Genomic DNA, 25,183 nt, shown 5'->3' on the forward strand with positions numbered 1-25,183 from the left:
TTCCTATTTGAGAGTGAATAAGAGGGAAAGTTAGGATTTCTTCTGTTCCTGCCTCTTCAGGTACTCAACTCAGGAGGTCCCATTAGGATTTTAAAAAGGCCAATTTTGCAGACCACTGGAGAGGCAGAAGATGGCTTGCTGACTGGTTGGAATTCCATTTATTTTGTTTTCTTCTTCTGTTTTGGGAGAGTACATTTTGGTATGTTTAGGAGGTTACCCTCCAACATCTGGGAGTAATTTTCACACCAAATGATGGGAAGACAGCCCTCAGCTACACCATCGATTCCTGCCACACTGCTGAATGAAGCACATCTCCATGTGTGCGCCCCTCTTCCTTCCCAAGTGGGGACAACCACTCGAGAGGCTCCCCTCCTTTGAGGCCCTTTCTGCTGGGGCAGCTCTTCCTCAGGGCTGGAAGTCCACAGGAAGGAATCCAACTTTCCCCATTCTCTGCCTCTGAGCAGCTCCTGTTCTACAGGAAAATCCATTTTTCTGACTCCTCCCTGTTCACCCTGACTTGAGAGGAGATTCTGGGTTCCACCACTGCTGATGTCCCCAAATGTCCCATTGTGTCCTTATCACCCACCCAGCACATCCCAACTCCTCTGTGAGGGGGGTTAGGAAGACCTGATGCTTTTTTTGGACATTAAAATACATTTTTCCACAAACTAACAACATATTTCAGAATGTGAGGAAGGAACAGGAAGGAGGAAGGGAGGGCTTTTTCAGAGCAAAGTCTGCCTGGATGGTTTTAATGGAGGTATAGAAGTGTTAAATATTATTATTATTTATGAACTAACTTGCACTCTCACTGCCTGAGATATCATTTTACTGGCACACGCAAAGTGATGCAATTATTTGCCTTCTTTCCCTGCTATAAGTGCACCTACAGCCTGAATGGAACATTTGGGGACCCATTTCCAGTATGTGGATCTCAGACCAAATTGCACAATGCCAGAGCAGAGGAGGAGCATGCTTTGAACAGGAGCAGCATACAAAACAGTCTTCCTGGTGAGGGACTTTTAGGGTGATTTATAATCTGGGAGAGTTGTAGAAAACACATGTGATGATGATGGGGCAAGATGGAGCACTAAGATATCATCAGTGGAAAAAGCAATACATATTTTCATACATGTAAAATGGCCAATAACAAAAGCTCTCCTTTAAAATTATCCTTTGAGCAATTTGTACCTCTACAAACATGCACCACCAAATTTGAGGCAGAGAGAAGGGAAAAAACCTAAGGCCAGCAGCCAGCACAAAATGAAACTATTGAGACTCAGAATACCACAAAATCAGAGCAAAAGCAGGACTGTGGGGAGGGTTTCCTTGAGGCTGGGAAAAAGGGAAATAGGAGGGGAAAAAGGGGAATAGCCACTCTGGGCTAACCTGGCTTCTACATCCCCTAAGTGCAAGTACTACCCACATTGCTGCTGAGCCATGGAAAGCTGGAGCACTCAGACAAGCCCTGTGGTGCTCATGGGGGTTTCCAGCTGGCAGCAGACATTCCAGCTGTAGAAGGGGACATTGCAAAGCTTGTGGCACCAGATCTCAGGCACAGACAGCCAAGGGGCTGAGCAGCAGTCCATTTCCACCTATGACCACATATCCTGGCTTCTGTAAGTTAGAAGGGACCATCTGCTCCCTGTAGACCTGGGAATGGATTGTCTTATATTTGTTGTCTCCAGCAGCAGTGACTTAAGTGCTTTTAGTGGAGGAACTGCTCTGGTGATCCCTACTTTCCCATTTTGGCAGCATAGAGGAGCTGTCATCGGGATTCATCTGACCTACTATTCTCCATCCCCTTTTCCTTCTAACTAGTAAAATTTCCTGCTGCTTTCCTGTGAGTTAAATACCAGGGATTTAGGATGAGCAGAGCAGCAAATCATCTCTTGGCTTTTGCTTCCCCTCTCTCCCTCTCCATCTCTCTCTGCAAGCAGCACTTCCTCCAGCAGTGATTTATGTTCGGTTCCACGGGAAGAAAAGCCACTGGGGAGGTTTCAACCTTTGACATCACAGTCACCAGAGACCTGAAGCTGAGATCATGGCTTGCAAGAGCAGCTGTGTGGATGCCAGAGAAACCCAGCCTACCTCCTGTCCTCACTCCCACCCCAGTTGTTGAGGGTTTTGCTGTTTTGGATGGTCATGATGGATGTGAAGTAAAGCCATGATTGTCACCGGGAGGCTCCCCTAGCCTCTTATGAGCAGAATCCATGGTGTGGGTGAGTGCCCGAGGCACTGCTAAAATGTAATGGTGCCTACAGTGGTGTAAAGCTCTAAAAACAATCCCTTTACCTCTGGCTGCAGTGGCTGAATGGAGAGCTTGGGAGCTCCGAGTTTCCTCCGGACTTTACCTTCAACACAGACCATGCCAAGGTATCTCTAATGCTGAGCCTCCAAAGTGACCTGTGCTGTGTGCAAAATCCTTTCACATCTCCAAACAGAAGGTGCTTAAGAATATCAGCTAGAATATATTAATTTAATGTGGCTTCCTGGTTAGAACAGAGGGGAGCTCAGACTGTACTCCCTGTTCTTAAGCCCTGGGCCTTTGGAAGGAGGTCATTGCTTTTATCATCAGTGCTGAATAAATGATCTTGCCACCAAAGGGGCAGTTTTGATTTGTCCATCCAGGCAGATAACCACAGAGCTACACGTGTTGATCACAGCCTTTTATTTTCATGAGGAGGTGCTGATGGCAGCTGGCAGCCAGCTCACACTGCTGCCCGAGGTCTGGGTGGGTGAGGTACACAGCCACAGGGGGGATCTGGCTGCAGGGCTCCATCTCCTTGCAGGTGTGCCTGGCTCCCACCCCGAGGCTGTCACAGGTGACCTGCAAGGGGCTCTGCTGCCCAGGGCATGAGCAGCTTTCAGAAGTGAAGCAGCTGCTGCTGGCCCTGACTGCTCTCCAGGAGCCCTGCCACTGCCTGCCTCCGGGGTCACCTTCCACCCTGGAGCATCATCGACCCTGGCATGTGCCCCACTGCCCTGGCTGTGCAGTATGGCATTGCTGGGTAAACAGCTCAGACTGCCTTCTGTTCATCTTTTAATGGCTCTCCCCTGCACATCACACTGGTCAGGAACACATTCCATCGATACCTGAGCCATGAAGCTGAAAACCTTCAAGCTTCTGACTTGCTAGTTCCCAGCCAAGTATTTCAGCTATCAGAGCTCTGTGCAGGGAATGTGGATAATTCTGCTTGTCTGCTCTGACAGGTGGTCTTGAAAACACAGGTTTCTTAGCTTTTATTCTGACTTTAAAAAAAAAATAAATAAATAAAGTGAGTCAACTTGACTCTCCTAGGGTCTGTTTTATTTCAATAGGGAAACAACTTACTAATTAGGGTAAGACTCTTTAAGAAAATATGTTTTCTATTCCACTGATAGTCAGTTACAAGCGATAACACTGTTAAATGTAGTGCCTAATAAATCCAGAAAAACTACCCAATAAATGTAAGTAATAACAATGATTAACAATAAATTAAATGCAGAGAACTAGGAATGTACCACATTATTTTTAACTAGTCTGGTCCATCGGGTTCTTATTATTCAGTTTGTCCTCCACACCTGGAGTTTATTAGAGTGTAATACAAACTAAACAGTCCCTCAGAGAGGCCATTGGAAGGGCTTAGTATAAAACAATATACAAGTTTAATAGTTGTAACTGACCTTTTTTCTTTTGCAAAAACGTATCTCGGTAACTTGATGCTTACGGAGATGTAATGCTTTTTTACATAATCCTAATGGGTAATTTTCTTTTTGGTTTAATGTAGATTATTTTTATTCACAAGACAGCAAGACCTATGACCAAGTCCATGATCTCCTATTCTTCCAGACATAGAATAGTTACTTGAGAGTATTTTTCTTTCTTCACCCATTTAAAGATCAAGCAAGCAAAAGGGTTAATGCTGTAGGCTCTACACATGATGAAAGTGTATGGTTAGAAATGACTAAACTTCACCAGAGTCATGCCTGGCTAAAGGTTTTAAGCAGCTTAAAGTTCAGGATTGCTCAGACTCAGGTGGCTTTTTTTTTTTTGGCACAGTGCAGAGATAAGGTTCATTTGCTGCAATATGAATCCAGACCTGACCTTTAAACACTTCTAAAGTTGGACTAGGGGCGTTGGCTGAAATCAGTGCATTTTATTAATACATATCCATGAGTAACAACGAAATATTCATAATGACAAATGTTGTTTGTAGCTGGAATTTTGAGTCAGTTTTCCTTGGATTTCCATTTTAAAATGTGGAAAATTATAATTGCTTTTTTTTTTTCCTCTCTCTTTCTCCCTCCCCCTTCACTTTTGAAACCACAAGCTATGGGCAATAGTAAATCCACAAGACAAAAGATTCTTTTCTAATTTATTTCCCTGAATTTCCATTGTTACACTTATGCCATCTATTGGACTACAGTGTTTTTCTGTCCTATTTCCTCTTTTTCAAATAAAAAGTACTTTAATGTCTCTGAGGTTTTTAAATGCTTTTAAAACTTAAAAATAATGGTCAAAAGAGGCATTTTCCTCACACAATGACCTGTAATATTTTGTGCTCTGTGTTTCCAGTGTTGCACTACTTCTCCACACATACCAAACACATACATTGTTTCAGACTAAAAATCCCTTTGTTTAGATGCCTTTATATGCTCCAAACCAGAACTGCTGACACTGACACTGCAAATTAGCCTATAAACCTACAAAAAACCAGCTCAGAAACAATTAAGAGAGAATGTTAATTCAGAGCTGTTCAGAGGTGCAAATAAGTCAACTAACATATGGATTTTGAAACAGGGAACAGAAATATTTCTTTATAGTCTACATTATCTTCAGACCTACTCATCTTGCAGGATTGGCTCCAATTCTTACTCACTCAAATAGTGTTGCCAAAAACCACATACAGCTTGCTCACCCTAAGCCTTCATTTTATAATCAAAACCATTTTTATTTTGATTCATTCCCCCTTCATTTTAAGGGATGAGAAACTACTCCTTGTTCCTGCAAATATCATCTTTGCTTCAAACACAGACTTCACTTGCTTGATAAAATAACCAGGCAAACACTACAAAAATAACTTATTTTGAAACAAATAAAGGATAAGTACAATTGCCAAAGATTTTTCAGGTGTGTTGGTCTGGCTTGCTTTTTATTTTCTAAATATCTCTGGCAGGGGAAAAAAACTCAGAAGGAGCAATATATCTGGATAATTTTGTAAAAGCAGCCAGGAAAAATGGAATTTGCTGTTGCACCAAGAGGATTTATCTTAATGTCTTATAAAGCCATTGGCCAATGAAGTTGGAAGTGTGGCTCCACTTCTTTAAATATGATATGGTCCATATTCCTAAAAAGTTAGAGTTGAAAATTAAAAAGCACCACAGATCCTGTGGTGGAAAGACAAATGTAAGGTGCTGTCATATGGGTGATAAACACTCAGGCTGTGTTGGGGAAGCGAGTTGTAAGACAGGGCTGATCCTGGCCTCCCAAAAAGGGGTTGATTGCCAGCAGGTTTTCCTGGCCAGACACTGGCTCAGGTTGGAAGGGACAACAGGGGTCATCTGTTACAATATCCAGCTCAAGCAGGGTCATCCTAGAGCACAGGACACAGGATTATGTCCAGATGGTTCTTGAGTACCTCCATTGAGGGAGAGACTCCACAGCTCCTCTAGGCAATCTGTTCCAGTGCCAGTCGCCCACACAGTAAAGACAAAGGGATGTGCTGCTCTGTTTCTGCCTTTCCACCACACCAGTGCTGGATTCACAGGGAGTTTGGGGCTGTCTTGCCACAGGGGAGCAGGGCCTCCCTGCAAGGCTTCTGGTGCTAATGGCTTTTTGTGGGCTAGGAGGAAACAAGTGGCTGCAGCTGCCTCTTGCCAAAATGATGCCACCACCCACCAGTGTCCTTGGAAGAGCAGCTTCAGCCACTGTGGGCCCCGCTGACATTAATGAAAAATTCACCAAAACCAGGAGAAACTTGAAGGGTCCTCACTGCTTTTGCTGTCACTTCCCTTACCAATGGGGAAAACATGCTGGGCTTGCAGTACATGGATCTGCTCTCATTTACACTGAGGTACCTTTATTCAAAGAGGAAATCCTAGGTTACTCTGGCTCAAGGCCTGCCCCTGGGAGCCATCCCGAGTTGTTTTAACAAAGCTGTGCTCTCCACGCTATCATTTACATAACTGGATGTCTGTCCTGCTTCATCCATGCCCTCATCAATATGCTTAGTGTGAGTGTAATTTGGTTTGATTTATTCTGCTTTCTTCCAAATCATAGATTGATTCCACATAAAAATTCCTGGGGAAATCAGGCAGTTTCTGTGTAGCACTTGATTTTCTCTACTGCAGCCCCCCTGAAAACTATAGTCTGAGAAAGAAAGGTACAGAGGCTGAGAATCAAAGCAGAAGGCTTCTGCAGTAAGCTGAGATTCAAATAAAAATGCACAGACATAGGTAATGATGGCTTGGAGAGGAACAGTTCTTTTGCAATGGAATGTATCGAGCATCCAAACAAACAGTAGATTGTTTCTTGGGTTTCTTTTTTCTTTTTTTTTTTTTTTACATAACATATCTTTTGGGAGTCAAAGCCCTATGTATAATTAAGGAAGTTTCTTTTTTAACCAGATGCATTGGGATGTGTGCTCTCTAAACAAAATAAATAACCATTACAATATGAGAACCGCGGGGTCATTTTATCCCCGTCCCCCCTCCCTCCGCTTTGAATTTTCTCTGTGGAAAATCAGACGCCATCCCTGCTGCCTCCTAGGAGCAGCACTGTGATCTTGCAGGCTCCTGCATCATGGGACCCCCTGTGCTGGCAATCAGACAGCAGTGTAGACCATCTCTGGGAGGAACAAAGACTGCACAGAGGTGGGAGGGTGGGCTGGGAATGAGGAAGCCAGAGCATCCCTGGGTGCCCTCCTTCCCAGGCCTTGTATTGGCATGGAAATGATTTCTCCTTGTTGATTCCTGCCCTTGTTCATGTGCATGTCCCAGGAGGGTGTTTTCACTCTGCTTGTGCTTGTGTTTTTATTTGTACAGAGCTTAGGTGTCTGTTGGAGAAAAGTGATACCCAGGATGTCATTATGGTGTGACTGGATTGGCATCTAAAAGGCACATGCATGATAGGATCTGTCTTGGAGGCAAACCCTGCTCAGATCAAGGACTGCTTGTGCCAGAGCGCACCTAGAAACCACTGGCCCTCAGAAAGTATTTCAGTGCTGCAAGCAACAGGCTCTAATACAGGTAAAGGGTAGCAGGACACTTGACAATAAGGAGGAAAACAAGTGTTGCTATGGCCTGAGTGAGCCTAGGAGTGAGTCTTGGCATGCCTGTGAGAACACTGGTTACCTGGGAATTTCTCCAGCACAATCAGTAGGTTTGAGAAATTAATAAGACATTTCCAAGAAAGATGAGAAGCCTGGACACAAGTAATTGCTGATGCAAATGAATGAAAAACCTAAATGGGCTGCATGGGGAGTGTCCAGAGGTAGAGTACTTCTGAAAACCAAGCTTGTCGCTCAGGTGTTTTGGTAAATCCTGCTGTCCTTCACATCTTGGGATTATTTTCTCTGTGTGGGCAATGTTGACATGTGTAGTTTTGGTTGGTTTTTAGGTTGGGGTGGTTTTCTTTGGTTTTTGGTTGGTTTTGTTGTTGTTCTGTTTTGTTTTGTTTTTTATTTTTCCTGAAGTACTAACATGAAGAGCTCTTACCCCCATATTTAAAGAAGAAAAATCCACAAAAGTTAAAATTCAGCCAGGGGCAAAGACTCTGCTCTTGGACTTGACAAATGTCTGGCTGCAATCCAAATAGTCTGACTTCCAGTTAGGGCTTTTGGGATAGAAAGCAGCCCTTGGGACTAAGCAGATAGAAGGGTTCCTTGCAGTGTCTCCCACAGGGTAAGGGGTGAGGGGACTGGACAGATGATTTCAGGGCTGGGTTCAGGCTGACTGACCTGTGCTCCTGACAGCTGGATTGGGTTGTTCCAGGGAGGCACTTCTGGAGGGACTCAGCATGCCCAGAAACCTGCAGAATATGTGGAGGTTATGTGTTACCAGCTGGGGTGGCTGATGGAGATGAGGGAGGAACCCACAGGATGGAGAGAGGAAGGTCTGTTCTTCCTCCATGGCCTTGGTTTTCCAAGATGGATTTTTCATGTCAGGACTGTTCCTCACTCACCAGGATGGATCTCTGTGTCCCACCATGCTGGTCTAACCTTTTCATCCTTATCTGGGCTGCAAAAGCAGGACAGTCACGAGCAATTAGACAAATCATGGAGAAGTCCCCAGTGTTCCACAGATGCAGAACCAGGAGAGACTGGTGGCATCAGGGCTGCAGTATTTCCCATCCCCAGCCCGGTCCCTTGGTAGCCACAGGCTGGTAGCCTCAGGTGTCCCAGTGAGATCCAGAGCCCATGGAGTTATAACAGATAAATGATGATGTCCTTTGTCCTTTTTTTCTCAAACATATTATTTCAGGGCTTGGGCCATTGGCTCTCTCTGGAAGCTGTGTCCAAGGCCAGTGCCATGGGACTGGCATGATCTGCCAATAAACTCTTGGAATCTTTTCAATGTTGGGGCAATGGTGGGAGTGAAGGCTCATCCGTTCCAAGCCTTTTCCCATATTTTTTCATCAATATGTCAGGGTGACCTCAGGCCTAGCCTAAGCCAGCCTGCTCATTCCCACCAAGCCAGGAGATACTCAGATTTAATTTACCAACTTGGAGGCTTTCTGAGGCAGTGAGATATCCTCAGATGAAACACTATATTTCAAGATGATTATTGTTATAGTTAATGGAAAAGCAGTTTATATGAAACACTCTGTTCTCTCTGTGTCCCACACTTCTACAGGACATTCTGGATAACTGGTACCATAAAAGTGTGCTTTTGGCAGGATTCAGATAGCAGTAAAGTTAAGCACTTTAGATTACAACTAGGAGAGAGAAGGGGGAGAAAGGAAATTCCTTTGAAAATTATAATTTCAACATGATAAAGTTGGCTGAAGAAGTGCAGCAACAGATAAAAATCAGCCTTAGTAAAAGACTGTGACCATTCAATAAAACAGTGAAACATTGAAATGCGCAGAATGTGTTTTACCATGAATTAAAAGTGCAGAGAGTTCATCAGTGAGCAGCAGTTAGCTAATGAGAAAAGCAGATCCATGCATTTAGGAAATGTAAAGAAAACTTAAACCTTGTAAATTTTTATGCATTACCCCCTGCAGCAAAATATGAAAACCAGGTTAAAAGAAAATACAAAAAACCCCAAGCTCCTTCCTTCCCCCCCCGCCCCAAAAAACCCCCAAAAGAACCAAACCCACTGAGTATGTCCATAAAAAGAATTAGGTGACCTAGTCAAAAGAGGAAAAAAAAAAAGAATTTAGGAAAAAACCACTATTGACATATTGAGAACAGAAATACTGAGACATAGAAAAATACTAATTTTTAATTCTCCTGAACGTAGTTTTTATTTCTCAGTTATAAAACAGATTTTTTCTTTTTCCAGCTCCTTTTGGCAAGCCCAATCTGCTGGAAATATTGAATAATGGATATCTTCTATAGGTACATCCTCAGAAGGTCACCTAGACATGACAAAGACAGTTTTATCAACTGTCTATTGAAGTCTACAGGCAAATGATTGCCCTAGAGTCAACCAGAAATCCAGAGCAGTCTCTGGAAGAGAAAAACATCTAGGATCCTAGATTTTCATAGCTTGTTCATAATTAAAAAAAAAATTCCCCTGGAAGGTACCATACTGAAAAATCCAATCTACAAATATGCCTCAGGATAGGCAAGAGAGTTCTTTTAAAACTAAGGCAACAGTTGGATAAACTGATTTAAAAGCACATGTGTTGTGTAGAGGCAATGCTAATACATTCCAACTTATGAATCCATTAGTCTGAGAGGTAATTTTGCATGATATGAAGCTCTTTCAAATTTATCAAATACTTTATTTTTTAAAATTTTTTAATTTTCTCCTAATCACTAGCACCACGAACACCCTTTGTACATACAGGAGCAGGCTCTGCCTGGTGAACTTTTGGAGGACTGCAGCTGGCCTCAAGTACATCCCTCCTTTCTGCAGGCTCCATCCTCCCTGAGGCTGGCTGCCCTCCACTGTGCTTGGTAGAGCCTGAAGCACCATCCCAGCTCTGGCTTGAGCCCTGCTGCCTGCAGTGTCCTTAAACCTTTGGCTGGCTGAAATGATCTGAAACATGCAAGGATAAATGAACTGTTAGCACCTTGCCACCAAGATCTCCCAGATATTAAAGCACATCCATCTCTGAGGAGCAGTTGCCTTGGATCAGGTGGAGATTGGCATAAGGGAACTGCAGGCTGGCTGCCTGACTCCCTGTTTTCCTGTCCATGCAGAGTGCCTTCAAACAGTCCCTGCTCTGTAAAGCCACCATGCAGGATCACAGGATACCTCAGGTTGGAAACAGCATCAGCACGTCTCTAGTCCAATCTTCTGCTCAAAGAATGTTCAGCAATGAGGTTGGAGAAGGTTGATCATGGCTTTATCCAGTTGTGCTTCCAAAACTTCCAAGGATGGAGACAGCTCTGTCTCTCAGGACATCCCACAGCTTGATTGTCTTCACGGTAAAAAAATTCTTTCAAATAATGTCAGTTGTCTCCTGTCATCCTGCAGTGGCTCTTGCTGTCATAAGGCCTCTGGATCTCTGATCATGTCTTATCAATATCAGCCTCTTAGCTACTGGAGGAGGTTAAACCACTCTGGAGGATGTAGATTGATTTCACACACATGTACATGGTTGGGATAACTGAAAAACTAATCAAAGTCTACTGAGAACCTCTGCAAATGAATTAAAGCAAACCTCCCCAAAAACTGCAGCAAGTTTTTCTTTCTGCTTCCCACACAGATCCTTTTGTGGTCAAGCTGGAGTGTCCACTGCCATGCAGGAGCCAGGAGCCCACCCCCAGCTGAAAAGGACATTGCAGGTTCTGCAGGAGACCCTGCAGGGCAGCCTGGCTGGGTCTGCCTGAGGTAAGCACGGCTGCCAGCCCTTCCTGACTGACCTGTGGGTGCTGCGGAAGGCTCTCTGATCAGCTCACTGGGACGGGGTTTGGTTTCCTGGTCATCTTTCAGGGACCCAGGATTGCAGAGATCTCAACTTAAAAAACAGGGACCTATCCAGATCAAAATCTCCTTAAATTTGAAGCAGGCATCTACAGTAATCCAGTAGATGTCAAATCTGACCTAGAGGACATACACCCACCTCCCTTCCTACATAATATACAGTAGCAGTTAACTGTAATGAGTGGTAATATAACTCAAGTGCCAAAGGGATTAGACATAGAGAGTCCAGCATAAAACACAGTACAGGGTTTATTCTATTTATTTTTTCCCTTTAATTTTAATGTGGTAGGCTGGGGCATTTGTACTTAATCCCGTTGTTGCATATACATTGAGTTATTTTCAGTCTATAAAATTTATATTCCTCTTCAATTAGATTACAGCTCAACCAAAAAAGAGGGGATTCTACTCTGTGAATGCCATTCCAGTTCTTACAGAGCACAGGCAATTGTCACCTCTTTCCTCCCCTCTCCCCTGGTCCCCCCCGTCCTGCTCCTTTCCTTAACTCAGCTGTGCTGCAGCACTTGATCAATTGCAACAGCACTAGGAAAAAAAAGTTAGTCATACATGATCAGCAAAATGGCCCAAATGATGTCATCCATCAAGATGGACATCGCAATTTGCCAACTATTTTCTCATAAATCAAATCACAGTCCCACAAGGAAGAAGAGCAGCTCATGAAGAGCCAACATGGCAGCAGTTATCGGCAGACTGAGAGAAATGCTCCCTCAAGTATACAGTAATTATTTTTACTCGATGGGAAATAAAGAGGGGAGAGATGGTAGTGTAGAACTGGAGAGTGTCTGCCTCACTTCATTACTATTCCCTAGGCAAGGGGCGCAACATATGCTTTTCATTGTGGAGCCAATAATTTTGAATCTTGGGACAGGTGAAAACTTAAATGACATTTGCAAACCTTGATTTATTTCCCTGCTTAACTCTGGAACATGCCTTAGATTTAGCTCTATAAGTTTCAATAGATTAGTGGCCAGTGTCACTGAATTTGCTGTGACCTTTAGCAAGTCTTTCCCTTTTTGGATCAGTTAATTAAATATTTTGGATACTAATAATGCCTTACTTAAACCAGCCCAGTTTTCTTTTTGTGTACACATACAAAACAACAGGGGGATAGCATGAACACTTGAATTTTTTATTGAGATTGTCTCTTGCATTTTTTCCTCTCTCTTTCCCTTGCTTTCTCTGTTTTTCCCCTCCCATGTGCAATTTTACTTGCTGGAAATCTCATTAAAAGTTATTTATGAGCTGCTAGTGATCCCGTAAGAATTACACCTAATTCAGTCTGTAAAGCTTTTGAGTTACATTGCTTCCCAGGAATAGTCCCTACAGCAAGGAGGACCACCTTTCCCATTGTTTGACTTTTGTTATCATTAGTATAAATACTTCATGAGAGGTTCCTTACAAATGCAGAGCAGCTCACTGACAGGATTTAGGCACCAAGTGCCATTTAGGTATGTTAAGATTTTGCTTCCTGATTCTTTGATTCATGCCATTTTACATGTGGGGAAACAAATGATTCATAAAGGTGACATCATTTGTGCAAGACTTGCAGAACGTGTCAAGAAAAGTCTGTTTCCTTGAAAACAGCCAAAGGTTAATAATATTATGGTCTAGAGTTGTATTTGCTAATCAAATTAAACCTGCTAGGGAAACTTCTGAGGGGTTAGGGATTCAAGGCAAACATTCTTTACCTCTCTAGAAGTGAAGAATTTGCTTCTTTCTTAGCCTCTAATTTTATTGTCAGGCTGCATTTTTAGAAGTTTTTCAGAGTGACAGTGAAACTGTACCTAATATGTTCAGACTACTACATAAAGTATTAGATATCCTGATTTTTATGTAAGACTTGGGACTTTGTGCTCTTCTGTCTTAGTTCAGTTTACCGTTTGGGGCAGTTGTCATAATAATAATAAGGCAATGAATATGGGTTTCTTATTTTCCTGCAGTAGTCAGATAAGCTTAGGAAAATAGAGCAGTTAAATCATCTGTCAAGGGCTGTAGTTAGGAAATATGGATAGGGAAAATTAGTGAGAATTGGTATCACCTTTTTGCTAGGCCAGGCAGCCACCTCATTGTTCTGTAATATTGGAAAGGCAACAGGTAACAATCAGTGCAGAAGATCTTCCCCAGGCACCTGTGTCTGACCAGACACATCAGAGTGTTTGGACATCTGATTCACTTAATTGTGAATAAACATCCACTAAATTTTAGCATTTACAGGTCTCAAACCAAATCGGGCCAGTTTATAGTGCTGGAGAATGTAAGCACAACAAGAGGTGATCTCTGCTCCAACAGAGAAAGGAAGCAGGACTAAAAGGGGGGTGTGATCTCCTTCCTTCACTGGTGTGAAGTGCAGAGGCTATAAATATGCTCACCAAGGTGAGTGAAGTCCGCCAGAAGGCTGAGAACCGACCCTCAGTCTCAAATCCCAGCCTTGACCTGTAGCCGCATAAAGCCTGTCCTTCCTCCTGCCCCTGCTAATTGGTTTACCCAGCCCACCCAGTGAACATCAAAAACCCTTCCAGGTCAGCTCTCAACACAGGGAGAAATTTCAAGGGGGGAAAAATAGCTCACTTGGGATGAAGTAGGCTTTGTTTCATCAGCTGTCAGGAAGAACTCCTGCTTTTGTTTGAAGGAGGAGTGAAGACAGACATGAAATTCATGCTATTTTCTAACCAGTCAGGGAGAAGCAGGAGGTGGACAGAGACTGAGATGACCTGGTTCATCTGCCTTGATTTGAGGGTGGCCCTTCACTGATCTCAGCTGTGCAGTCCTAAGCTCCTCTCTAGCTCACCCTGACCCAGGCTGATGTCCAGGAAGTCACTGTGGAGTGCAGAGTGCATCTTACCAAAAAATAAAACACAGAAAACTCTTGCTTTCCTAAAAGCAGCAAAGGACACAAGGAGGAGTGAAGACAGAAAGTATAACCTACTTGGGGATTTGCAGCCCCAGACTACAGAAAAAAATGAAATGGTGTTATACCAAGATACTCTAGAGAATCACTGATAAAAGAATAAATTATAAATGTCTTGCCATTAATTAATTGTATAGCTCAAAAACAAAGACTACATTGCCTCAGAGTTCTCAGTTTTCCCTCTCATGTAGTACAAAATCAACATCAGGATTCGCAGTTAACTCATACTGGATTTACACTTGGTGCCATTCCACTTGCAATTGGATTCCCAACTTTTCAAAATAACTTGTCTTAAAAAATTTAATGGTTATTTTCCTCCAGGCTAACAGGAGCTAACACAAACAGAATATTTCCCTTGTTCACTACAAATTGCATAAAAATCACATGCATTTGATTAAGCAAACAAGAAAAAACTGACTCTATCTTCTCAAAACCACTCAGCATTACCCACAACAGACGTTCTGGTCTAGGTTTAAGGGCAGAAAAACTTTGTTCCTATCAGGAGAGAGGCTGCTGATTAGTGAGGCAGGACTCTGGGAATCCACCCTCCCATGGCTCTTGCCTTTGACTTGAGATGGGAAGGCCATTTTGGCTCTGACTTTGCAAAACCTTAAGCAAGGCAGTGAGAAGAGACTCAGGTGGATTAGGCGTGGATGATGCAAAGCTGAGGTGTCTGGGGCAGCCCCTGTGTCTCACAATCAGGATTTATACAAGGGGACACACTTGATTGATGCTGGCACCCCTGGTGGTCCACACTTTCCTTATTGCTAAGGCTTTATATTATATTTTTTTGTTGTTGAAGGGAATTACTGTGTTAGTAGTTGTACTAAGAACTCATAATTGAACGCAGAGAGAGAGCGAGAGAGAGAGAGAGGGAAAGAGAGAGAGAGAGAGCTCCTGCTGCACAATGCCAGTTTAGAGGATCCCACCTACCTCAGAAGCCACTGTTCCAGCTGGGTCTGATGGCTCCCAGAAGTCAGGCAGAAGCCCAAAACGCTCAAATTACAGCCAGATACAATTACCAGCTGGAAAAAGAGAACATGCTAAGAATATATAGGTGTGTGGAAGCTACTAAAACAGGGAGGAAAGAATCAAAAAAGGAAAAAGTTCTCTTTCTGAAAAGAAAAACCCCAACAGAACAGGTAAGAGGTTTTCTTTTGAAAAGCTCCAAACTGTTCTCTGTGACACAAACATCTCTCCCAGCTTCCTGAGAGCACTGCATGTAGCCTGGAGCAGACTTGCTGGTTCTGGTCCAGTCAAGCTCCTAATAAGCCAGGCTGAAATCTGCTTAAAATTTTCCTTTTCTCATTTCCTATGACCCCACAAGAGTCTGCTCTCCACAAGATAGCATCTTAATCCCAGTCTCTCCTGTATACCCCCAGCATACTCTGCTCAAATTGATGTGAATATTGGGGCAGGCAGGGAGAGAAGAGAATTTCCTTCAGTACCTGTAACCCTTCTCCTTTTAGCCAAGAGAAATAAAAATGGTAATCCCTTACACTTCATTTAGAAAATAGGTTTCCACAGCCATGGAAAGCTGAAGTTGCTATTGTCACTGCTTTTCATCTGATTTCCACTAGGTCTGCAGGCCCTCCCTGCCAACATGACACCCTAAAATGAATGTGTAATGTGGTTATGATCAGACTAGTCATGGATTAGAACTTCTTCACAGTAAAATTATTTCTTTGCATTTATCTTTCCAATGTCTATTTGCCAATTTTTTATTCAGTGCCATGTTCTGTGGCAACAATTCTTAGTTTTCTGCCTATTATCACTCCTAGACTTCTTTTATCTCTCTTGGCTTCATCTTTCCATTAAATATTACTAGCACTGGAATATTTTTTCTCTCAGATCTTGCATTTCTTCTACTTGAATCTAATTTTGTTGTGGTTTTAATATTTGGCTTGACAGAGAGACAATTTCCTCTGTTCACAGGCTGAAATTGGTTTTGTTTTATTGATAACTCTGTTCATTTCTGCTATCAAATAACCATTACACATTTTCATTTGGTACAACTGCTCAGCCACTTTGCATTGCCAATAACTAACAGTGAAAATGTACTGGTAACAAAGTGGGAAAGTACTGCTGAAAAAGACATTTTTTTCAGGCAATAAAAAATTATAAGCTTCACATTAATTAAGATGAGATAAAGTGGAAGCTGAAATATGTAATGTTTGAATGTTAGTTTAGCATTTAAAAAACTGAGATTTTAATATAAGTGGTTCCAGCCTCAAACCATAATTTTGGTCAAAAACTTGAAGTTTTCACAGGAAAAAAGAAAGAACTTTGGGTTATAAACAGTTTTCTGTGCACAAGTGTGCACCTATACATACACACATTTATTTATTCAGTGAATAGTTTTTGGAGCATCTGTTCTAGTGTGGCAGAGCCAATTGCATTTCATTTCTGCCTGGGAGGAGACAATCTGTATGTTTTTCCAGTGGCTGTGCCAGTTCACGTGCAGGATTACTCTGCCTTTCTCCTACCTCTGTTTGGTTTTTATCAACACAACAATTGTGCTCAGCTGCTCTTTTGCATGTAAAATAATCTTTGCACGGATGGCTGCAGGTCAGGATTTTCCTTTAGCTGTGATTTTAGTGTGACATGGTAAGTGTGCATCTCATCACCCCAGAGTGTTCTGCTCTCTGGAGCACTTCCCATTCACCCAGGGCAGAGGAGAGGAGCCTTGCTGCCAGTTTAGGATGTCACTGATGTCTTCCTCTGTGACCAGTCTCTGGTTTTGGAAGCTGGGCTGGGATAAATCCTGCTGGACCAGCTGTAGCCATTCTCTGATGAAGATGGGTGCTCCTGTTCAGGCAGTAGAAGTTCAGATGTTGGGATGCAGCAGCTGTAAGCATCACCCCAGCCTGGAGGCTGTGAGTTTAGTCCAGTCTCACAAGCAAGGGAGTCACAGATGTAGACATTTCAGGACAGGTGGTGAGAACACAGTGATTGGCATTTTTAGGAGAATTTGGGGTATGTCATCCAGCAGTAAGAATGCAGGATGCTCACAGAGATATGCTTGAAATGGTGGAGACCTAGCTATGTAGCAATGACCTGGGAACTGGAAATTTATTAATATCCTGGACATCTGCCATGCATGTACCTGGGAAACCACAGGCTGGAAGGTCTCCTCACAGCCATGTGCACCCAGAGGACTGCACAAGGGACTGCTCATGTTCCCTCCTCTGCACTGTGGGGCTTGCCAGAGTGAAGTGGCTCCTGAGCATGAGCACAGCTGGATCACACCAGCTGCAGAGCAGGGCAGATGAATTTCACTGTCTGTTTGTCTTCTCTTCCTTCACGTTCTTGCTCTGCTCCTCCTCCTTCTGCCACAGGGAAAAGCTTTGCCCCCTGGGGCAGCAGCAAGCTGCTCTCTCACATGGCTCACACTCTGGGTCCTCAGGGCACCTGGGGCTCTCTAGGCACTGTTATAAAATCAATGAAAAAGCAGATGCTTCTGGTTAGTCCAAAATTTATTCCAAAGAGACAAACAAAAACCTGTGCAATGTAGCAAAGAAAAATGAGCATTTTCAGGTAGGAAACCATTTGTTAATTGCTTCTGTGCCCACAGCATCTCTGGTAATGACTGAGGGAAACTTGGATTTTGCCATTGCCACCTCTGCTTATTTTGGAGGATCACTGAAGCTGGAATCCAGGCCCAAGGTTGGAGCACATCGTGTGCCAGGGCTCTGCCTGCTCCACAGCAGGGGAGTAGCCAACAGTGAAGCAGGAGAGCTCAAGTATGGGAAGAAAAGCAAAGTTCTGTGGAAAATGTGTAGGGCAGTGGAAACCTCTCAATTCCTTTATTTGCATGACTAATCAGCTGGGCTTTCTGCTGGCTCCCCACGCAGCTAAGTTTATACTATTTATTTTTCACATCACTGCATTTAAATTCAAGTGTGGGAGAGGGGAGTATGGGCACTTTCATTTGTTCAGCATATTTATAAAAGGCCCAGAAATGAACATGTGGCATCAGATGAACACCTGGCAATCAAAGCAGGGAGAGCCAGCTGTTGCCTTTGTAATTGGAATTACAAATTCACACCATCCGTCCTCTCCCTGCTGCACCCACACCAGCCATGAAAGCAGAGGAGTTAGCTCTGGGTGCATATGCTTGAGAAGCAGCAGCCAAAGACATTGTTTGGGCTATCTGCTAAAAAAAGAAACTCAAGAAACTCTCCTTGCCTTTTCACTGTAAGAAGCAATAGTTTTTAAGCCAGCTGTGCTGCAACTCCCATTTGCTACAGAATTCTATCTGTGTCTTTACTGCAGGGCATGCAACTTTCAACAACTTTGCAGTTTGGAAGTTGAGTCCACTTCATTCCTGACTTCCCTCCAGCTGATCCAGACAGAATCCTTCGTGCTGGAGTTCATAGGTCTCTCCTCTCCTCTGGCTGGTTTAGCTGCTGAGTTATTGAAGACCATGGGTAATGAAAGACGCCTGTGTTACCCTGCCTTGCAACAGTCTCTACTTCAAGGCTTCCATCCTGTATGTTAAAAAAATAGGGCAGCAAAGAACCAAAGGCATCTTGAATGTACACACTGTAACTAAAGGAAAAGAAAGAGTCAGAGCCACCACTTGAGAACATGTGAGTCAATAAAGTTTTATAAAAGAAGCCCATAAAGCTGCCATGGAAACTTAACCATTGCGTGCATCTAGGCTGAGAGCAATTCATTGGTGCTGGAGTAGGACCCTGAGCAGCGTTCCTCTTATCTCCCATGCTGGGATCCTCTATTAAAAACATATGGAGGAGGCTAAAGTTCGTTACGAGTGACTGCAGTGAAAATAAAAATTAAAAAAAAAAAAATGCTCACGCGCTCACATACACACACATACCCAAAGAGATGGGGAAGAAATTAAGATGGATTTGCAGAGGAGGTTGTGCTCACAGTAAAACACATCTCCAGTGGTGCAGGGCAGAGGGGACAGGCTTCTCTGGTGGCAGCTGATAGACGCGAGCACTTGAGCAGTTCACAGCCTCTCTGTTGTCCCCGTCGGAAGATTTGTAGGTGGCTCTCCGCCAGCCACCAGGCTGATGGGTCAGGGGTCGTGACCTGTTGATTTACCAAAGTATGATCAACTCACACAAATTATCGGCGTCAGAGAGCCCTGACAACTTCAATATGATGAGCGATGAGAGCAATTGTTGGTGACATGTGGAAGCAGCGGGGGAGAGCCGCTCTGCGCTCGGCAGCGCTGCGGGGCGGGGGCTGCCCTGTCCCCTCGCCCACCCAGAGCACGGCCACCCCAGCTGGGGCCAAACCAAACCCACAGCCCCCACGGGGGAAAAACAGCTTCTCAGACAGAGGCAGAAAGAAACAAGAGGGATAGAAGCTGTTTCAAGGGATGGCTTGGTTATTTCTTTTTTTCACTGCTGTTGCACACAGTGCGAAGAGATGCTGAGGGATGGGGGCTTTAAATCCGATGAGAAGTGCTAGGGGATTCAGATCTGGGAAAACCCTGGAGCTGGTGCTGTCTGTGAGGTTTAATCAAATGGATGTACCAGCTTCTTCGAGTTTTCTCTGGGAGCCGTTGTCAAATCCTTTTTTTTTTTTTCCCCTCCTTTTTTTCCCAGCTTCATTCACGTAGGAAAAATTTTGCCTGGGGTAGGATGGGAAAATTATAGCTGCTGGGCATTTTGCCTTGATCCTTCAAGTCCTCTTAATCGACTGTGCTATTCAGATGGGGGCAGAGGATAGCAGAGGTAGTTGAAAGGAGGCAGGGAGTGCCGAGGGGTTAGGGCAGGGTGGCGAGTGTCTGCATGTGTGTGTGTGTGTGTGTGTGTGTGTGTGTGCATCTGCATGCTTGTGCAAGAAGGAGGAAGAAGGACAAGGACTGCGTTCTGAGAATTTTTTTTTTTTTTTTTAAGAAAAATCTATGTTATTCTTGCAGAAAATGCTCTTCCAGTGACCGTGGCATGGATGTGCAGGTACCAGAGAGCCTCTGCCAGGCACGTGGGTGGCCCAAGGCTGGCTCCCATGCCAGCACCTCCTCCTGCTCTGCCTGGTCCTGTGCAGGTGGCTTCACCTCACATTTAACAGAAACAAGCAAGCTAGAGCTATTACGACTTCCCCCTGTGTTTTATTCACAGTGGGCATGTTGCACTCAGCCCACTTTTGTGTTTGTTTAAATCCATTTGTTTACTTTGTGAGAGGAGATGCATAAAGTAAGTATAATGGTCTATTAAGCTATCAATTTTTAATTTTCTATGAAAAATCTGCAGCACGAAATAGATTTTTGGAGCCACCAGAATAGTCAGAGCATATGAGCTGGCAGAGACGAAAAGACAAGATTTTTTTCATTCATCTTTACCATAATGACCTTGTAAATATTTATTGTATATATATAAAAAGGCAGAGGAAGACAATACTTGCAAATATATATGCTTAACCTTGGGCTTAAACCAAACAAAATAGTACTTAAAGAAATACTGAATAAATTATTTATTACCCAGGTCAATGGTTGCAGAAACACAGTTTATATAAAAACATTACAATTCTGGCCATTCTAAGTACTGGCTTTAGAAAAATCCAAACCTCTTAATGCAATTTTAATAAACCTAAAAAAAGTCATGCTCTTGTTTCAAGCTGAATAGTTTGCTGTTTCTGAATAATAATCATTCAAGACCTAAATCTAACCACAAGAGTTTAGTGCACAGATGCAATATACTTGCTGGAAAACCCTTAAGAAATGGCTGTTTGATTCAGGATCTGAGTCAGTAAAACAAGATGTGATGGTTTAGTGGGATGGATGTCAAATAATAGAAAATGAGGACAACTAATAGAGAAAGAAGACTTTTGAGGAGGATTAATTAATAAATTAATAGCTGTGTGCATGGATGGAGTACAAACAAGTCAACAACAGTACGTTATTCCCTTAAACAAATACGATGCACAGATCCTTCCAAAAGGAAGCTGAACTATTTGTGCTTGAGCAAAAATCATGTATGAGTGGATGAATGGATGAATGGATGGATGGGTCGAGAGATAATTTATATATGAGGTGCACACAGGCACACATGTGCCCACACTCATGCACATGCATTTAAATAAAGTATATTTTTCAAGTGTATATTTTATTGCACTCTAAGGGTCAGAAAGGAATACTCTAGCATTTAATCATATTTTTGCCTTGCGTTAAGTTTTGTTGTGTTTTAGTGGGTGACAGATTAGGTTATGCTACATCAGGAATAGATAAAGATCACCCCTTTTCCACATCACATTTTTATTTCTAGAGATAGTCATGACTTTTTCTAAAAAAAACCCCACAAAACAAGCCTTTTGTCAGAAAATGCTGATTTCTTGGCATCAAGGCTTTCTATGGAAAATGTTTATGTTTTTGCATTTTTAATTAAATAGGGTTTTTTAATTGTTGGAACATAAGTTTCAAAACAAAAAAATTCCAGATTTTCAGTTCAAAACAAGATTGTTTGAAATGTACGTTAATTAGCATACAAAAATAACAATCCCAGTACTAAAATGAAATGTCTCAGAATGATCAAAACACAAACAGGTTTCTACAGCCCTGAAGTGATATAATTTTTTTGCTTTACAGAAGTTTTCAGGCTTTTCATTGTTTGTCAAAATGAGAAAAAAATATTTTTTTTTAAATACACAAGAGATTAGGAGAACATTATTTTGCCCAATTTGAAAATACTGCTCAGGCTAAGCAGGAATATCAGAGGCTGGACAGAATAAATGAATAAATACATTAAAAATAATAGATCAAAGCAATCTGGTTTTGAGCAAGAAAGCACTTCCAATTTAAGGGTCAGCATTTTTGACAGACATATACAAATATTCACATGTGTATTAAAATAAAACCTGTGGGATATATAGATCTATCCACACATGCACATCCACCCTCTCTAATCACCTTATTTGATTTTTGCAGTTGGCTTTTTCTTTTCCACAGTGATGTGCTGCACAAATTTCATGTAGAAACTTCATAGCTAAAACAATCACCACAAAAACCTGGGTTAATGATTAACTCTGAATGAAGAGTTATAAGCACTCATCAAGGTAATACATGATACAACTTAGCCATTTCCTTTCTCTTTTCAGCTTTTCAAAAGGGGCAAGGGAGCATGAAGAATAAAGCCAGGCATCCTTATTTGGTTGAAATAATAGCCAGTATACCAGAACTTCAGACAAATCCTTCTTGCTTTCTTTCAGCGGCCTCAACCATTTTGATCTCATTTCATCATTGAATGGACCCCTTAACAGAGAGTGACCCCATATTTTAGGACTGAAAACATACACCTTGTTAGTGTGAGTTTATTTTTTTGTTGTTTGAAAAGTGGGCAAATGTAGTCAAAGCTCTCACAAAACATCACAAGAGGCTCTTTCTTCTTTCATGGCACACTGAACATGTAAAGTAATCATTGTTTACAATACAGAGGCAGATAGCAAAGACATGTTTGTTGTCTCACGCTGTATCTTATTATGCATTAGATTTTGATTTCAGTTGCTTTGCCTTTCCGTGTTATTTTAATTTTGAATGATGATGACTGAAGGGGAAAAAAAAAAAAAAAAGGAACAGAAAAGACAGGATGTGTCAGCAAGACCCGTGGTCCCCTCACTGGGAGCACGCGTAGGCGGGACCTGGAGCGCGGTGCTCGGCACTGGGCACCTCATTACCACAGGCAAATTGGAGGAGCCAGGGATGGCTGAGGGCATGATGAGGAGAAAGATTAAAAGGCTGAAATATGTATAGACAGGGCAAGTGACGGGGCAGCCCTGCTCCCCACGCACTGCAGGGAGGGGAATCCTTTCCAGGAGGCTGAGGGACTCTGCTGGGGAGAAATGGAGGGATACAGAGCAGAAGGGAGACACAAGGGAAACCTCAGGAGCTTCTGGGTTTGGCTGTGAAAGAACAGTGAGCGTCCTCAAAGAAGCTGCAGAAAGTCCTTCCTTGGGGATGTTTCAGTGGAGCTGAGCTGAGCGTGACAAAATTCCCAGAGGGAGAAGTCCTGGCGATGCCCTGGGTGCATCAGCAAGGCATACACACTCCTGCCTTTTGTTTCTCCTTCCCCCTTAGTTGGCTTTTTGCTTGTTTACTCAGAGAGTTCATAATTTGAAGCTTCTTGATACTAAAATTCAAATGCCTTTTATGTGCTCTGAAGGACATTTACTACCAGCCAGGGAACTCTCATTCCACAAAAGACTCATCAATTCTTCTCTCAAATGTGGAGAAGTTCAACATGGGGTGATCAGAGCAGCAGTAACTGACTTTTTGCCTTTTTACTTCCCCAGAGGATCTAGTTCAAGCAGAGATGGAGTTTCTAAGAGGGTTCCCGTGCTTGACTACAAGACTGACTTTTGTTTGACCAGTAGACAAGACCATGCCATGAGTTCTCCTGGAACTGCATCCCTCAAAGTGCTGCCAAGGATGCTGCCAGCCACAGGCAGCACTGACCAGGATATGTTTAAATACTGCAGTCATGTGGGTAAATTTAGGATATATACTGAGACTGAAACTGTCTTAAACAGGGCAGAAGAAAGATAACAATGGAAGCTTTGGAGTAAAAAATTGCTTGAAAGGACTTTGAATGTTACTGATATTTTTTTTTTCTTTAAAAAATTTCAATTTTTTTCAACCATCTCAAGTGAGCATATTAGATGAAGAGGATTAGCATAAGAAATATGACTCAATGCAAAACTTGTAAATATTGAACAAAAACTGACAATTAACCAGGAATGAAAAAGTAAAATATAGTTACAAAGGAAAAAGCAGTTAAAAATTAATTGAAATTACCCCCAAATTAAGGACATTCACTAATGTAAAACCCAAATATTTGGAGATAGGGGAGAGAGATCCAACATCTGCATACAGATGTTGATAAACAGATAGAAAAATAAATGAGAGCTGTGTGTGAGTGACCCAGGAGCCTTGCTTCCAAAAATTACAAAGGAAAGGCTCGTACAGATGTCAGCAGACTGGATCAGGCCCCAAGCCTTAAGTGGACAATCCAGAATATTACAAATCACTCCTGGGATCAAGCTGCATCGATGTCATCTAATTACAGATAAAACTACAGAGTATTTAACATCTCGTTAATTTAAATACCTGGGGCCATATCATGGCATCAATTTTTAAGTAGATGTCCCCATTGATATCAAAGAGGAGTTCACACAGTGCAGCCCACGCAGCTGAACCTTGAGGGACAAAGCAGACAAAGGGAGGCGGAGAGGGAGAGGCAACAAAATATTCCCCTTTCTTCCACTCCCTTTTCCAATCTCTTCCCTTTCTCTATCATTGGCTCAGTTGCCTGTACATTTTGGCAGTTGGTTCCTGAGTGTGACTTCTATAGGCATCATTCCATAGGGATGATGCTGAGCCATGTTCTCGAGATGAGGATCCTCAAGTTCAGTTTTAAGCTCCCTTACCAAAATGAGGTATTTAATTGTGGGAGGGTTATCACATTTCTCTTTCAAGCTGTCAGAGGTTGTCAGAAAGATTACAGATTTTAACATTTGTTCTGTTTTGTTTGGTTTTGTTTCTGATCCTGACTAGAAAAATGAGAGAAAACGCAGATACTGACATTAGATATGTCAGACAATACTTCAGAATTTTCCTGACAAAAACTGGGTTCTTAAAAAAACCATTTTTTAATTAGGTTTTTAATATTTCTAAGCTTTTATTTTAATTTTTTTTCCCAAAAAAATCTCTCTCAAGTGAAACGAAACAGAAATAATGCCACTTTTATTTCTTGAGAATCAGAAGATTTCAAACACCTGGGATTTTTATTTTTGCCACTTTTCTTCTATTTTCTTTTTTTCCTTACTATCAGCTAGTACAGATTTATACTATCTTTGCTATTGTAGTGGTTATAGTCTCCCCATCATCTCCCATTTTCCTTTGAATATTATTCTGCTCTTTTTTTTTTTTTTTCCCCTGGCAGAGAAATCTCTTTCAGAAGTTAAAAAAGTGTTAAGAGGAATAAAACAGACTGACCAAATGGTTGAGGCTGGAAGGAACCTCTGCAGGTTATCTGTCCAACTCTGAAACAAAAGATGACACAACAGGGCTTTTTGGACAGCATTTTTCTTCCTAATCAAGCTCCAAGAAATAAGAACAGTGCCAAGACACTTTATAGGATGAAATAATTTTTTACATTTTTTTGCCCAGCTACTCCTGGTAACCTGTGATAACAACAGGACAGGTGTGCA

The 25,183-nt window shown here is 42.4% G+C and overlaps 1 protein-coding gene across 1 annotated transcript in view; it reads left to right on the top strand.

Moving 5' to 3' along the window:
- LOC129046747 (uncharacterized) overlaps positions 1-18,619 on the top strand; it is a 70,146-nt gene extending 51,527 nt beyond the window's left edge. The window contains exons 3-5 of the mRNA XM_054515675.1: positions 7,143-7,230; positions 10,865-10,989; positions 18,284-18,619. Of these exons, the coding sequence (XP_054371650.1) occupies positions 7,143-7,230; positions 10,865-10,989; positions 18,284-18,509 (439 nt within the window). The 3' untranslated portion in view covers positions 18,510-18,619. The remainder of the gene's footprint in view (positions 1-7,142; positions 7,231-10,864; positions 10,990-18,283) is intronic.
- Positions 18,620-25,183: the final 6,564 nt, after the last annotated feature.

The sequence above is a fragment of the Molothrus ater genome, chromosome 8, assembly GCF_012460135.2.
Source record: "Molothrus ater isolate BHLD 08-10-18 breed brown headed cowbird chromosome 8, BPBGC_Mater_1.1, whole genome shotgun sequence".
NCBI lineage: Eukaryota > Metazoa > Chordata > Aves > Passeriformes > Icteridae > Molothrus > Molothrus ater.